This window comes from Coregonus lavaretus (assembly GCF_964263955.1).
Source record: "Coregonus lavaretus genome assembly, chromosome: 12".
Taxonomy (NCBI): domain Eukaryota; kingdom Metazoa; phylum Chordata; class Actinopteri; order Salmoniformes; family Salmonidae; genus Coregonus; species Coregonus lavaretus.
Window position 1 is genome coordinate 32,672,307 of NC_139999.1, and position 16,708 is coordinate 32,689,014.

General features: G+C 47.3%; 1 protein-coding gene across 1 annotated transcript in view; it reads right to left on the minus strand.

Moving 5' to 3' along the window:
- The window catches only part of LOC311138810 (uncharacterized protein), a gene marked incomplete at its 3' end in the record, with an annotated part of 90,557 nt that overhangs the window by 58,177 nt on the left and 15,672 nt on the right, over positions 1-16,708 (minus strand). Inside the window, exons 9-35 of the mRNA XM_084173623.1 lie at positions 16,569-16,688; positions 13,967-14,122; positions 13,207-13,326; positions 11,893-12,042; positions 10,756-10,872; positions 10,399-10,545; positions 10,142-10,267; positions 9,899-10,045; positions 9,390-9,512; positions 8,920-9,198; positions 8,282-8,425; positions 7,932-8,063; positions 5,326-5,472; positions 4,459-4,590; positions 4,185-4,331; positions 3,816-3,935; positions 3,485-3,634; positions 3,153-3,289; positions 2,921-3,047; positions 2,193-2,336; positions 1,846-2,021; positions 1,603-1,641; positions 1,432-1,458; positions 1,275-1,319; positions 981-1,082; positions 570-641; positions 95-130 (exon numbers count right to left, since the gene is read on the minus strand). Coding sequence (XP_084029749.1) covers positions 95-130; positions 570-641; positions 981-1,082; positions 1,275-1,319; positions 1,432-1,458; positions 1,603-1,641; positions 1,846-2,021; positions 2,193-2,336; positions 2,921-3,047; positions 3,153-3,289; positions 3,485-3,634; positions 3,816-3,935; positions 4,185-4,331; positions 4,459-4,590; positions 5,326-5,472; positions 7,932-8,063; positions 8,282-8,425; positions 8,920-9,198; positions 9,390-9,512; positions 9,899-10,045; positions 10,142-10,267; positions 10,399-10,545; positions 10,756-10,872; positions 11,893-12,042; positions 13,207-13,326; positions 13,967-14,122; positions 16,569-16,688 — 3,362 coding nt within the window. The remainder of the gene's footprint in view (positions 1-94; positions 131-569; positions 642-980; positions 1,083-1,274; positions 1,320-1,431; positions 1,459-1,602; positions 1,642-1,845; positions 2,022-2,192; positions 2,337-2,920; positions 3,048-3,152; positions 3,290-3,484; positions 3,635-3,815; positions 3,936-4,184; positions 4,332-4,458; positions 4,591-5,325; positions 5,473-7,931; positions 8,064-8,281; positions 8,426-8,919; positions 9,199-9,389; positions 9,513-9,898; positions 10,046-10,141; positions 10,268-10,398; positions 10,546-10,755; positions 10,873-11,892; positions 12,043-13,206; positions 13,327-13,966; positions 14,123-16,568; positions 16,689-16,708) is intronic.

Consider the following 16,708-nt stretch of genomic DNA (forward strand, 5'->3'; position numbering starts at 1 on the left):
CAAACTTCATAATACAACAACACACACATAAAACAAACATCAAGGCAAGATACAGTATAAACAGATCCCATTGGCGTTGCTGAGGGATACTCACAGGATCTCCTCTGACACCCGGTAGCCCCTGTGAACCCTGAAAAAGACAAAATAGCAAAACATATTTCGTTAAACCACGTCTACAGCAGGTTAGACAAACTCAGTGGCAATGTGGTTAGAGTGTCCACCCTGAGATTGAAAGGTCGGGGGTTTGATCCCCAATAACTAAAAAAATGGGACCAGATGCCTCTCTGCTTGGCACTCAGCATTAAGGAGATGGATTGGGGCTAAGGCTCTGCGACAGCCTACTGTCCTCTCCAGGTGATGAACTTGTACATCAAGCTGCCTCACACTACAGAAACAGGAGATAGCCTCCTGCCCCTATGGGCTGTTCAGACAAGGCTTACTTACTTTCAGCAGGTTGACCATCTACTACTTACAGTATAAGAACATCAGGATAACAACATGTGTTATTGGCAAGTTGATTTACACATTGTGATTGGCCCTGGCTGTGATTGTGGCCCCTGACTACTCACCGGCACACCTCCAGGGCCTGGGGTCCCTGTTCGCCCTGGCAACCCTGGACCCCCATCCAGACCAGGAAAACCCTGGAGAATAAACAACAGTAAATACAGCAGTACAGATGTAGGATCTTAATTTGAGCCAGTTTGCTATAGCAGGAAAATAATCCTACAGGAAATGTGGATTATAATGAACAGACATTTTTGTAGAGGTTGATACATTTTTAGTTAGGGTAAATCAAGTCTGTCATTTTAAAGTGGAAATTAAAACTTTAGAAGCCTTTTTAAACCTCAGATACACTACAAGTTTGCATATCCTGATATGCAGGAAAATTCTCAGCACCAAAAGAGTGATTAAATTAAGATCCTACATCTGTATCACTACAACAGTACAAGTGTTGAGTATAAGTGTTAATGTGTACTCACCCTCTCCCCCTTCTCCCCTCTGACCCCCTCACTTCGGCCAGGCTGACCCTGTCGCCCCTCAGGCCCCCTGGGGCCGTCCCTGCCAGGCAAACCATCACGACCCTGGAAATCACACATACACATACACACACACACACACACACACACACACACACACACACACACACACACACACACACACACACACACACACACACACACACACACACACACACACACTCTCAGTGGATGATAAGAGGATGCTAATGTTTGAGCTGCCAGTGTTAGATCAGTAATCAGTGGTGAAAGACTCACAGGCTCTCCTTTGCGTCCGTCAGTACCGTCTCTTCCACTCCCTCCCTGTAACAGAGGGTCAGTAACTGATCAGGACAACTGACACAACTACTGACCATAGAACTTCCAAGACAACATACAGTAACAGAACATGGTATCAAAACCATTCAATTGCTACCTTTTCTCCTCGCTCCCCCTGGTCACCCTAGAGAGAGTGAAATGAACACATATGAGAGATAGCAGGGCAAAGAGGGATGAAAATGAGAGCACACAGAAGTTGAAAGGTATGGTGATAGTGCAATGATGGCTACGTGTGTGTGGATGGATGAGGTAAAGTACAGTAACTCACCCGAGGACACTGTATGGTACACTGCTCTGTCCCTGGACCCTGATATAGAAAACAACAACATACACACTGAGACCCAGAGCATTCCACCATATTGTTGCCACTTAGTCCCTGGAAATGATTAACTGACTTACTGACTGGGAGAGCTTACATTGACAGCAAAATCATGGGATCTACAGCATGGTCTGACTTCTAATCTCTCTTTCTCACCTCACCTCCCCACCAACTTTTCCCCTCTTATCTCACCCCTCCCTCTGGTATCCTGGCGACGCCACACAGCAGGTCAGCCAGGTCGGCATGCAGGTTGCCCAGCTGGGTGGCATCACGGGCATATAGGAGGTTCTGGGTGCTGCCATCTGTCACCGCCTGGCGCAGCTCCTCAGAGTCCGCCCGACCTATACCCACCGCCAGCACCGTCACACCTGATACACACACACACACACACGGCCATCTAAATATTGGGCATTTTTCTATTTATTGTTCAAAATGTTCGTTTTAAAACATTGAGTGACAAGGGAATGTAGGTTAAAAGTTACTGTTGAATATTCCATTAGTAGAGATGTGCGGGTGCTGTACAGTCTGTGTGAGGCTACCTGAGGCTTTGATAGCACTGGCTGGGACAGTGACGTTGTCAGAGGATTTTTCATCTGCAATGATCACCACCGCACCAGGAACTCTGGGTCTACGACCAGCTGTGGGGCTGAGAAGGAACTGTCTGGTGAACGTCATCGCCTGGCCTGCAGGGGGAGATATACATTTACATATCATCACACACCATAGAGATGTATAGAGATCTCAACTTTGTATCTGTGCCATTATGGTATCTGTGACAGCATTGGCAGCGCCACTGAGGCTATCTCTATTTTAAAGTAGTACATTTTCTTCTTCTTTTGATGTTTGAAAAAAGTGTAAAGCTAATATTGGTGATTTACTGCCACCTGCCGTGCTGGAGTCTTGAACAAAATGTTGTGTGTCAATAATTTATTGTGGCCACTAGATGACGGTCATATAGCTTAAAGCCATTAACAAACTAGGCAAACCAATTTGAAGAAGGCAATACTCTGATCATTGGCTGATCGCTCCCAACCCACAAAAATCCCCACCAAGTTAACAACAATATAATGGTGGAAGCCCTTAATGGCAATGGCAATGCAAAAACTGATTTTTTCAAAGTAATCTCTATATCTCTCTATGTCACACATACACATGCACATGCACATGCACTCACACTCACACACAAACACACTCACTCACACACACACACTCACATACACTCAAGCATGCATGCACATTCACACAGGTACGTACAAAACACACACACCTATAGCATTCCCTGGGCCGTCCTCAAAAGGCGTGGACAGGATCTCCTGAAGCAGCGTCTCACTGCTGCTATGGCGATTGAGCAGGAACCAGACCTTGGGTCGGGCGCTGTACACTACAATCCCCAGCTGGAGGATACAGGAAGAACACCAGAAAAACACACCATAGAATCACACAGAAGAACACTAGCAGCCAACACACACATATCACAGATGTCTGTTCCTGTAGAGTACCTGTGAGTCCCGTTCTCCAATGGTAGTGAGGGAGCCGGCAGCGCTGGTCAGGAGGGAGAGCAGAGAATCAGCCAGGCTGGCCCGATCCCTGGAAGCTGGAACCAGGAATACCACGTCGAGACGACCACCCACACACACTGAGGACAGAGCGATAGAGAGAGAGGAGGGGTTGGAAAATAATGTGTTGGGTTAGTTTTTCTTGGGTAAAGGCTTATATAATGTCAAGTATTGTTTTGTTTAAAGGCCATAGTTTAGGAACTACTGGTTAAGTGGTACAAGGGCCGGTATGAGGACTGAGGAGAGGGGATAAAAAGGAGTGATGTCAGTCTTACCAGTGCGTTCGTCCACTGAGGTCTCAGGGCCCACCTCTCTCTGGAAGCTGGGCTGCAGGGTGAAGCGGTATTTCAGGCCCAGACGTAGCCCTGTCACCCTGTAGGAGCTGGATGACCCAGGCAGTGGGATGGATTGACCCGGACCAGTGTCTGGTTAGAGAAAACACACACACACACGGGCACCCACATATACAAGCACGTACAAGTACACACAAACACAGGCACACACAAGCATGCACACACACACAAAGATTAGTGATCAACCTTTCAATGTGGAACATAGTCAGTAAACTACCAAATTTGACCCCATTATGCAGTGTTGCTGTCTCACCTCTCTCCTCTTTCCAGCGCAGGATGTATCCTGTGGCACCAGTCAGTGGAACCCAGCCTAGCAACACAGAATTCTGGGTAACCTCTGCCACACGCAGACCTGTTACAGGCTGTAGGGGAGCTAAAGGGAGGAGAAGAGGAGTGAGTGATCAGTTAAGAGAGAGCCAACCGTATGTGAGTGACTTCAGTAATCGTGTGATAGAGGACATTGAGAGGTTGTGACTATACAGTTATAACCTATAGCCATAACCACAAAAACCTTGGGTTTTTGATAAGATTTGATCTTGGTCAGGTCACATGGTCAGGAAAACTCCTGTCCCTAACTATAGTGAATGAAAGAAGAGGAGATGGTGTGGGCAGAGAGGTGTACCTGTGGAGGCAGTGATAGTGACAGCTTGACTCTCTCTGTCCCTGAAGATGGCAGCCAGCCTCACAGTGTAGCTCACCCCAGGCCGCAGACCATCCAGGTCAAACGAGGTCGCATCTCGACCTATCAGACGGCTCGATTCAGCCTCACCTGCATGGAACCAGTAGAGAATATTAGAAAACGTAAAATAAAAATTTGATGCCCCCAGAAAATGGCAAATAAATATGTTTGGATGCGCATTTTATGTATGTATCTGTGTCTGTGTGTTTGTGTTTACCCAGGGCTGATCTCCAGTAGATGCGGTACCCTGTGACCCCAGCCATCCCTCTCCAGACCAGACGCAGTACCCCTGGGGTAGCCTCCACCACCCTGACCCCCTCCATACGGTCCACAGCAGCAGGTTCCCCTGCTACACACACACACACACAGAAATTACACAATGAGCAAAGAAATACTGAGAATACTGAAAGTGGAAATACAGTACATAGCAGTACGCATGAAAACCCCACGTTACAGTCAATTCAGGAAGTACACTGAAATTCCAATTATCTTCAGTGCTTTTCAATGAGGACAATTTGGAATTGGATTATTATTTATTTAATTTTAAAAAAAAATTGTGATTACAATCTTGTCTCATCGCTACAACTCCCCAACGGGCTCGGGAGAGGCGAAGGTCAAGTCATGCGTCCTCCGAAACATGACCCGCCAAACCGCGCTTCTTTACACCCGCTCGATTAACCTGGAAGCCAGCTGCACCAATGTGTCGGAGGAAACACTGTTCAACTGACGACCGAAGTCAGCCTGCAGGCGCCCGGCCCGCCACAAGGAGTTGCTAGAGTGCGATGAGCCAAGTAAAGCCCCCCCGGCCAAACCCTCCCCTAACCCGGACGATGCTGGGCCAATTGTGCGCCGCCCTATCGGACCCCAGGCTGTAGTGACGCCGCAACACTGCGATGCAGTGCCTTGGAATTTGCATTTCGTTTACTTTCTGATTTGACTGGAATTGAAATGGAATTGACCCCAACCCTGCTACATAGTAATTCAGTAAAGTTATACATTCCAATGTTTTCATATCCATTCTAATCAAACAGAGGTACAATGTTACCACACAGTCTCTTTTCTTTAAGACTGTTGTGTAACTCACGTGTGGTGATTCTGACAGAGACTGGGGATCCCTCTCTGTTCTGAACCAGGGCCATGACCTGCACCTCATACTGAGCCCCCGGGTCCAGCTGCTCCAGGTCCACCGCTGTCAGGTCACCACCCACCAGCTGGCTCCTCTCCTCCCCACCTATACCAAGACAGAAGGGGTGCTGGTGAGTGGTCTGGCACACAATGGCTGCCATGTTTCATTAACACACAGCAAATTCTCCACCGTTAAATCAACACTGACAGCGTTACATTTAACACTGGTCCAGTGTCTATACGGGTCCACACTTTTCAGTGTTAAATTAACACACTGCTTAGTGTAAAGCCTTATTTAAATATTTCCCAGAGTGCCTTGCCTTTTGAATAAAGTGTAAAATCACCACCAATGACTGTCTTTGTTAGTGTCAGATATCCTAAGTGAGAATTATTTAACACAATACAAAGTGTATCTTATAAAGCCTTAGACTCTTATGGGTTAACAGGAACAACCATTTCAGTAATGGATGCAAATTAACAGATTGGATTAGTTTAGAAAAATGTATGTTATTTATATTTGAGTAGCACAAGGTTAATTAATCAATCATTGTACATGCAAAAACATAGATAATGAAACAAACAATTATAAAAATCAACCTGCAATAGAGGATGCTAGGAAATATGATAATGATGGGCGTGGTTTTGGTTTAACACTGGTTATTAACACCAACACTGGGGTTATTTTACACTTACAGAGTTAATTTAATACCTGAATCAACACTAGAAATGTTACACTGAAAACTCAACACTAAGTAACACTGGCCAATTTGCTGTGTATATAAAACTCAGCAAAAAAAGGAACGTCCTCTCACTGTCAACTGCGTTTATTTTCAGCAAACTTAACATGTGTAAATATTTGTATGAACATAACAAGATTCAACAACTGAGACATAAACTGAACAAGTTCCACAGACATGTGACTAACAGAAATGGAATAATGTGTCCCTGAACAAAGGGGGGAGTCAAAATTAAAAGTAACAGTCAGTATCTGGTGTGGCCACCAGCTGCATTAAGTACTGCAGTGCATCTCCTCCTCATGGACTGTACCAGATTTGCCAGTTCTTGCTGTGAGATGTTGCCCCACTCTTCCACCAAGGCACCTGCAAGTTCCCTGACATTTCTGGGGGGAATGGCCCTAGCCCTCACCCTCCGATCCAACAGGTCCCAGACGTGCTCAATGGGATTGAGATCCGGGCTCTTCGCTGGCCATGGCAGAACACTGACATTCCTGTCTTGCAGGAAATCACGCACAGAACAAGCAGTATGGCTGGTGGCATTGTCATGCTGGAGGGTCATGTCAGGATGAGCCTGCAGGAAGGGTACCACATGAGGGAGGAGGATGTCTTCCCTGTAATGCACAGCGTTGAGATTGCCTGCAATGACAACAAGCTCAGTCCGATGATGCTGTGACACACCGCCCCAGACCATGATGGACCCTCCACCTCCAAATCGATCCTGCTCCAGAGTACAGGCCTCGGTGTAACGCTCATGCCTTCGACGATAAACGCGAATCCGACCATTAGCCCTGGTGAGACAAAACCGTGACTCGTCAGTGAAGAGCACTTTTTGCCAGTCCTGTCTGGTCCAGCAACGGTGGGTTTGTGCCCATAGGCGACGTTGTTGCCGGTGATGTCTGGTGATGACCTGCCCTACAACAGGCCTACAAGCCCTCAGTCCAGCCTCTCTCAGCCTATTGCGGACAGTCTGAGCACTGATGGAGGGATTGTGCGTTCCTGGTGTAACTCGGGCAGTTGTTGTTGCCATCCTGTACCTGTCCCGCAGGTGTGATGTTCGGATGTACCGATCCTGTGCAGGTGTTGTTACACATGGTCAGCCACTGCGAGGACGATCAGCTGTCCATCCTGTCTCCCTGTAGCGCTGTCTTAGGCATTGCAATGTATTGCCCTGGCCACATCTGCAGTCCTCATGCCTCCTTGCAGCATGCCTAAGGCCTGTTCATGCTGATGAGCACGGACCCTGTCATCTTTCTTTTGGTGTTTTTCAGAATCAGTAGAAAGGCCTCTTTAGTGTCCTAAGTTTTCATAACTGTGACCTTAATTGCCTACTGTCTGTAAGCTATTAGTGTCTTAATGACCGTTCCACAGGTGCATGTTCATTAATTGTTTATGGTTCATTGAACAAGCATGGGAAACAGTGTTTAAACCCTTTACAATGAAGATCTGTGAAGTTATTTGGATTTTCACTAATTATCTTTGAAAGACAGGGTCCTGAAAAGGGGAGGTTTCTTTTTTTGCTAAGTTTATATATGTTAAGTGTGGCTGGTGTGAATAGAGGTAATTCCTATATGAAAATGAGCTATGGATAGTACGCTATTTAATCATGAAATATCATGGAAAATCATTCACATTTCAAAACATTCACATCCTCTGTAGCTCAATTGGTAGAGCATGGCGCTTGTAATGCCAGGGTAGTGGGTTTGATCCCCGGGACCACCCATACGTAAAAATGTATGCACACATGACTGTATGTCGCTTTGGATAAAAGAGTCTGCTAAATGGCATATTATTATATTATTAAAACAGTAAAACTAATCAAATCTCTCACCATCAATTCGCTTCCAAGCCACACGATAGGCTGTTGCTCCCTGCACGCCCACCCATGTTACTCTGACGACCTCCCCGCGGGACTCCTGGACTGTGAGTGAGGTCACTGTTCCCACCACCACCTGGTCTGACTCTGAGGACAGAGAAGTGGAAGATATCAGTCACCAATTTACAAGCACTGGTCTATAGGACAGCACTCATTTCATTAATTAATTAAATCAATCTTTAAATTAACTAAGTGAAGCTGTTACCATATTGTTGACAGCTAACCAACTCATTCAAATCTACTAGGGACTATCAAGAAGAGAAGGGGTTAGGGGTCAATTTGTTAATGGAGCGATGGAGCGATACCTGTTCTGGTGTTCAGGGAGGCGGGGTATCCTTCCCGAGACCCAATCAGTGAGGAGACTGACACCTGGTAGGAGGAGTCTTCCTGAAGGCTGTCGATGGTGAAGGAAGTGACATCAGCGGCCACCGTGCGGGATGACTCCACTCCTGTAGACAGATGGGGTCAGGCCATAGAGAATGATAGAGAAAGCATCCCTATATAGTTCCAATTATGGCGTCTGTGAGCGCACAGGCAGCGCCATTGAGGCAACAGAAAATATTTTTCTTTACGATTGGCTGATCCCTCCTGATGACCTGCTTGGACATGACTCCAACAGGGTCATCAGGAGGGATCAGTCAATAAAGTTGGAAGTCACACCCAGTTGACTACATTAAAATGGTGTAAGCCCTCAATGGCTCTGCCCATGCTAAAACAGCCTTTTGGCCACTAGAGGCCTCTATTATTCTCTATGGGTCAGGCAGAGGTGAACGCTACTGGGGATTGCTATTACTGTATTACTAGACTACAGCAACTACTAGACAATAACCAATACAATGCGTTCTTTGAGCCTTAATATGCTTTGAGACCTAAGGTAAGGATCCACAGGAATGTAATTTATACGTCAGATAAGACCCATCTCATTTATCGTAACCACGCCTACCATTTCCACTGCGCCAGGTAATCTTGTAGCCAGACGCCCTGGAGACCGGTAACCATGTGATGCGTATCCTCTGAGAGGTGACATCAATGATACGCAGGCCGCTAACCGTGCTTGAGCTTGAGCCGTTGTTGCCATTGGTCCTGGCCGAGAGGGTGACCACCTCCCCAATACGTTGACCAATCACAGCCGCCACGCCCAGGACCAGAGCCTCATTTGGCTGCAGCCCCTCCACCGTGTAGGACGAGGCCCCTGGCCCCAGAACACGGGACTGCTCCGCATCTAGGAGACATACACACTGTTATAGACACACACACTGGGACTGCTCTGCATCTAAAGGAGAGGGTGAGAGAGACAGTAACACATACATACAAAAATAGGGACTGCTGCTATAATTATGTTATCATAACATTGTATTTCTGAGGACTAGTTTATCACAAAATCATTCCAAGCATAATTCAGCTGACACTTACTGTTGCCTTGTCTCCAAGTGACCCTGTACCCTGTCGCTCCGGAAACCCCTGTCCAGGCGATTCGGAGTCGCCGACCATTGGTGTTTGTCACACGCAGGTTGGTCACTTTCTCCAATGCTTGTTCTGAAATCACAAATCAATAAGAACATTGCAGTTTAGTGGACAACCAAACCATTTCGCAACCAAACCATTTCCCATGTTCAATATCAAACGTATATTTCCCATTTCAAAACATTTTCCCATTTGGTGCCTACTAAACACGGCCCTCTTCTTTCATCTCTGTCTGTTCTTGCCTCAGCTCACCTCTCCTCAGTATCCCATTCAACACCCATTCACATTGACAATCAGCTGGCAGCCATTCATTCAGCCACAGCCACAACACAGCACTGTTTACCAAACTGGCAAACACACTGCAGCCCTAAGCCAAGATCTGCACCCATTCAATCTGTCCACATCCTCTCTCTCACAGGCTGGAGCACGCACTAGCATACAATGAGTGTGTGTCTCACCTGCTTTGATGTAGACAGTGACTGGGTCCCCCTCGCTGTCTCCCACCACAGCTGTCACGCTGACCCCATAAGACACGCCCTCCGTCAGACCCCTAAGGTCAAGGGTCGTCTGGCTTCCAGGGATACTGCGGGTTTCCTCTGTTTGCGCTGTAAGTACAGAGTGTTAAAACATATGTGGCTTCTGATCTAAAGTAGTACACTATATAGGGAGGGAATAGGGTGTCATTTGAGATGTGCCCTTACCTTCAGTGTTGACCATGAGGATACGGTACTGCGTTGCCCCGGCAACCCCTGTCCATCCCAGTCGCACAGTGCTGCCCAGGTACTCTACCACTCGCAGGTTGGACACCCTCCCCACCAGCTGTTCCACTGTACACATGATGGGGGGGGGTCAGTCAAATGGTGAAACAAATAAGATACAAATAATCAGTGAAATACAAAAGTAAATATTAAATATAAAGGGGCTAAAAAAAGGGGGTGCGCTTGCCCCTATCCCTGACCTGTGGGAGAGGTGGAGACGGGAGTGGCCTCTTCCCGTCCCTCATACAGGGTGAACAGGGTGATGACATATTCAGTGCTGGGTTGCAGCCCTGACAGATCATAAATAGTGGTGTTCCTGGAGAACGACTGACTCTGTACTCTGCCACCTGAGGAGAGAGAGACTACAGTAAGTCAGTTTGATGTTGACAGTCAGTGAGGGTACATCTATGTTTGTGTGAGTGGATCGGTGTACTCCAAGTACTTCAATGTTGAGGGGTTTGAAAGTACAGGAATCTTTAGTTTGTATGTGTGAGCACACTCATGTGGCGTACGTGTCTTTACATGTGTATGCGAGCATGAGCGTGTGTGTGTCTGACCTTCCCCCTGCCTCCACTCCAGGCGGTATCCCCTGGCAGACTGGATAAGGTTCCAGGTGAGGCGGATGGAGGAGGGCCCGGTGGTGGCTGCCCTCAGCACCTGCTGCTCCAGACTCTCTGCATGGGGGGAACAGAGATACAACACAACCATGGGTCTGATCAACTGATACATCATGGTATGCCAGAACCTCTTAAAAACCCCTTCAGGGGATATTTAAGCAATAAGGCACAAGGGGGTGTGGTATATGGCCAATATACCACGGCTAAGGGCTGTTCTTAGGCACGACACAAGGGCTGTTCTTACCACAAACCCCCAAGGTGCCTTATTGCTATTATAAACTGGTTACCAACGTATTTAGAACAGTAAAAATATATGTTTTGTCATACCAGTGGTATACGGTCTGATATACCACGGCTTTCAGTCAATCAGCATTCAGGGCTCGAACCACCCAGTTTATAATCAGCTATTAGAGGGGATTTCAATTCATAATGCATCTTAGTTGGACTGCCAGTATACTTATTTTGAACAACTCTTAGCTACACAAACATTGTGTGTTTTCTCTTCCATTTGAGATCAAATATCCCAGAGAGGAGCATTAGGAGGCATTCTGTTTTAAATAGCTACAGTATGCCACCCCCTCCCTGATTTCAATCCAGACCAATAAACATGATGATGACTCAGCTTTAACTCAAACAACCCAAATCCCTTGTTAAGTGAAGACATCCCTCTAAAATTAGTCATACACAGGAAGCAGTATGTGTATGTGTTTGTGTGTGTGTTTTCTGCACAGTATGCATGTGTGCTACAGATTTAACTTCCAAAAAAGGATAAACAGTGAATATTTAGTAAGCAGAATAATATAATTCTCTCTCTGCCTCTACTTCCTCTATTTTCCACTGCCTCTACTATCCTCCTTTACACTACGGTCTGTTGGACACAGTGGAAGTTACTGGGACACAGTGGAAGTTACTGGGACACAGTGGAAGTTACTGGGACAAAGTGGAAGTTACTGGGACAAAGTGGAAGTTACTGGGACAAAGACTGAGAGGAAAATAGACTGAGAGCGAGAGAGGAGGAGAGGGAAATGTATTTGTGTTTCAGTGATCTCTCCAAATTGTGTGTGTGTAGCTCTGTACCTATCTTGAACCTGGTGGTAGCACCAGGACCCTCTGTGTTGCCTTCGTAGAGGGTGATGACAGTGACAATGTACTCAGTGTCTGGCTGCAGGTTCAACAGGGTGTGAGTCTCACTGTCACCAGCCAAATCCACAGACTCCACATCACGACCTGGGAGAGACACAGAGGTGGGGGGAGAGGAGAGAGGGGTGGGGGGTAGAGGAGAGAGGGGCGGGGGGCGGGGGGAGAGAGGGGTGGGGGGAGAGGAGAGGAGAGAGGGGCGGGGCGGGGGAGAGGAGAGAGGGGCGGGGGGAGAGGAGAGAGGGGCGGGGGAAGAGAGGGGAGAGGAGAGAGGGGCGGGGGGAGAGGAGAGAGAGGCAGGGGGAGAGGAGAGGAGAGGGGGCGGGGGGAGAGAAGAGAGGGGCGGGGGGAGAGGAGAGGGGGCGGGGCGGGGGGGAGGGGAGAGGAGAGGGGATTGGGGGAGAGGAGAGAGGGGCGGGAGGAGAGGAGAGGGGGGCAGGGGGAGAGGAGAGGAGAGAGGGGTGGGGGGAGAGGAGAGAGGGGTGGGGGGAGAGGAGAGGGGGTGGGGGAGAGGAGAGGGGGTGGGAGGAGAGGAGAGGAGAGAGGATTGTGGGGAGAGGAGAGAGGGGTGGGGGGAGAGGAGAGAGGGGTGGGGGGAGAGGAGAGGGGGTGGGGGAGAGGAGAGAGGGGTGGGGGAGAGGAGAGGGGGTGGGAGGAGAGGAGAGGAGAGAGGATTGTGGGGAGAGGAGAGAGGGTGGGGGAGAGGAGAGGGGGTGGGAGGAGAGGAGAGGAGAGAGGATTGTGGGGAGAGGAGAGAGGGGTGGGGGGAGAGGAGAGAGGGGTGGGGGAGAGGAGAGGGGGTGGGAGGAGAGGAGAGGAGAGAGGGTGGGGGGAGAGGAGAGGGGGTGGGAGGAGAGGAGAGGGGGTGAGAGGAGAGGAGAGAGGGGTGGGGGAGAGGAGAGGGGGTGGGAGGAGAGGAGAGGAGAGGGGGTGGGGGGAGAGGAGAGGAGAGGAGAGGAGAGAGGGTGGGGGGAGAGGAGAGCAGAGGGAAGATAGAGGGCGGTATGGAGGGGTGAAAGAAAAGGACAAGGACAGTTGTTGTGCACACATAAATTGTGTCACTGACTGCTCACTATACAAAGTATTAACAGCCTTGCTGATTCTCTCCTAAATTCCATTCTGTGTCACTATGGATTTCTGAAGAACAACCATCCTGCGTAAATACATGTTAATAAGGTAAGTCTATATTGATGGATGCATGGGTACACAGGCACAGAATCTGCTGTCATTGGTCACTGTTTCTCTGCTCCTTACCGGTGAATGGTCCCCAGACCAGTCTGTAGGCCCTGGCTCCACCCACTCCTCTCCACAACACCCGGACGCTACGCTCTGACACCGTCTCCACTGACAGCTGCTGGGCCGCCTCCAGACGCACTGCAAGACACACACAACACGCAAACGCACACACACATACACACAGTGCTAAACACAGTGTACATACTGAAATAGGCACATGAGAACTTGTTCTCAACTGGCTTACCTGGTTAAAAATAAAAATAAATAAAAGAATAGGGCACAGATGAACAATATATGAGAGCTTCAGACTTTTTATTATTACTGCAGCACAAATAGTGACCACCAGATGGCAGTATGATGTTCTAACGATTAGTGGTAAACTAGGTAAAATAGTGTCAGAGAAACACGTGCAAAGCACCCTATCTGGCGATGACAACCTTTCTGATCACTGTTACCTTTCCACCTATGGTTCACATAAAGTCACAAATGCATGAGGCCAATTGGTATGGTTGACATGGCATGAAATCCATCCATCCAAAAACTGTTCCAAATGATTTCCTCTTAATGTAGCCTTCACACTACTGCCACAAGGCACTGTGGTTGCTGTGAGGTCAGGCTCAGGAGCATGATAACTGTAGAACTTATGTGCTCCTCTTCCATTGACAAACAATGGCTCATACCAATAATGTGAAGTGCACTTAAAACAGAAGATTATATAATGATGCATCATGCAGTACTGACTGAGGGTAATGGGAGAGAGGGGGTGTGGTGTACTTACATGTCCGTGAGGTGAGGGTGGCAGGGGAGGCAGAGTTTCGGGGGAACAGCGGGTAGAGGGTGAGGACGTACTCTGTGTCGGGCAGTAGCCTCTCCAGGGTGACAGAGGTGGAGTCTGCAGCCAGAGACTGCTCCACTAGCTGGGCCTTGGGCTGACCTGTCAATCAATCAATCACAGCCAGCCAATCACAAGGGTTAGAGCCGGCAACAGACAAGTAAATACACAGCTGACTATACACATCTTTAAATGCAGATGCTTATAGTGTATGTGTATGATATGAGGATGATCAGGAATAGTCTGGAGAACTGTTTGTGTGTGCCTGCCTGCCTTTCTGTCTGTCTGTCTGTCTGACCTGCAGCCTGAGGCAACCCCCACCCAGCTCCGCCCACATGCCCTTTCAGGCTGTTGCCAAGGCAACGTGCCAGCCTGAGAGGAATGTGTTGCCTGGCGAAATGGCCACAGATCTTCATCCTACCACAGACAAGGTATACAAGGGGTGTGTGGTAGTGTGTGTATGTGTGTGTGTGGGTTGTGCTGAGATTGGCAGTATTTCTGTTACATGTATTTGAAATACGTATTTCAATTACTTTTGAGCATTTTGTCATATGTATTTCACCGGCCTAAACTACAATCCAATGTATTTTGTAACAAGATACTTTCAAGACCTATAATTTGTATTTTCAAAATACAAAATACTTTTCTATACCATTTTTTATAACAGTTCACAATTTTGTGGCCCCCTTTCACCCTGCATTGGTATAAGAACTCTGATGGCACTATGGTGTGATAAGAATGTCTGCTAAATGACCAAAATGTAAATGTAAAAATGAACACTTGCAAAGCATGCTTGGTCATTTAGCAGACACTCTTATCCAGAGCGACTTACAGTCAGTGCATACTGCATTCAACTAAAGTAGATAAACAACCACATATCACAGTCATAGCAAGTGGAATGGTTTGTGTTACCGTTACTGAGAATGTTGTTGTAGTACTTGCAAATTTATTTTGTATTTAGAAATGACAAAATACCTGTGTTTTTGTTTCATACATTGGTCTTTAGAGTATCTTGTATTTGTAACAACACACATTTTGATGTATCTTTTGCCCGTCTCTGTGGGTGTGGGTGTACTGGGTGCATGAATTAGGGCTTGCAGTTGCTTGCTCCTACACATAGAATGTCTCCCCCATGTGAAAGCTCGGTGAATTGCAACAGTACTAGGCTGCATTCAAAACAAATCTACCGCCTCACCGCATCCCATTTTCCCATAACAGTGGGTTTTGATGGTGTTAAGAATGATCATAAATTCAGGAGAAAGGACCAGACTTGAATGCAACACTTTGACTAGTTGCCGTGAACACAGCCATTCCATTTTCTCAATTAATATTTTAAATCCATTTCAATGTCTGGTCCTTATGCTTGTGAAACCAGAGTCGCCGCCTCCTCTTGACAATGCTTCGCTTGAAATTTGCATAAAATAGAGCAGAGCTCAACTTTTTCTGGTGCTCCGCTAGCAGGGTTCTCCCGCTCACAAACCCCCAAACGTTTGATGATTTCCTACCCTATTCAGTGCTTTTTTTCTGAAATTGAGAGAACAGTGTAGAATTTTAGCAACCAGGAAATGACAGAAGCCTCTCCGGCTTTTGTTGTCAAATAGAAATTCTGCATTTCAGAATACGATTTTACATGTGCCCAAAATATTTTGAAACACTATCATTCCACTATTACTGCAGATATATTATGGACATTTTCTGAAATTACAATGCAAACATTCTATGTGTAGCACCTTTAAAGAATGAACGCTGACCTAATTGAAAACAAACAAGAGTGCCAGTCTGTCTTCCTAAAGGTTCTCCATGTGAGACTGGTACTCCTGCCACACCCTGACTCAGGGATGGAGCTGCCACGCTGAGTTATGTTGTGTGCGTATGGTGGTAGTTCCTCAGGGGCACGTCACACCACACACCTCAACACACCCCATAAATAGATCTGACATAACACACCCTTTTCCTGTTATTGTATAGAATTGCAGCCACATTCAATCCCTACTACATACCTGAAGTTTCCCTATGTCTCTCCTGCATCGTTTTTAACGTCTCTGTAAAACTATCTGTAAAAGTGTATGTGATATTTGTGGTAATGATTGGGTAATAAAACTCTTCTCTGCCAGGCAGGGAGCGCCGGAGGGCGGTATAAGGTGAGACATGGTATCTCCATCATAGTACTGCATACTACCCTGATGTCCATAAATCTACACACATATTTACATCTCTCAACTTGCCATATGTAGGTTGTTGTCCCCATCCCTCCCTCTCTCCCCCCTTTCTGTGTCTGTTACACTCTCACCTGCCAAGAAAATATGTAAAGAGTTCAGTGTTTTATAATGACAGTTAACATGACGACATTTATTTCTCCTTCATCTGTGAACAATCAATCAAATGTATTTTATAAAGTCCTGTTTACATCAGCAGTTGTCACATAGAATGAGAGTATGCTTGACTGAGCAGTAGTCGGAGTATAGGTGTTTAGGAATGTGTGTATGTGTGCATGAGTGCGTGTGTGTGTTTGTGCATACGTGCAAGCGTGCATGCTCATGTGTCTGACCTCTGGGTCCGTAGGTGAGTCGGTAGCCTTGGAACTGTGAGGTGGGAGCGTCCCAGGTCAGAGAGAGGGAGAAGAAACCAGCCTGGACCAGACGAAGACCGGACACCCCCGGTAGCGACTCTGAGAAACGAGGGGTGGAG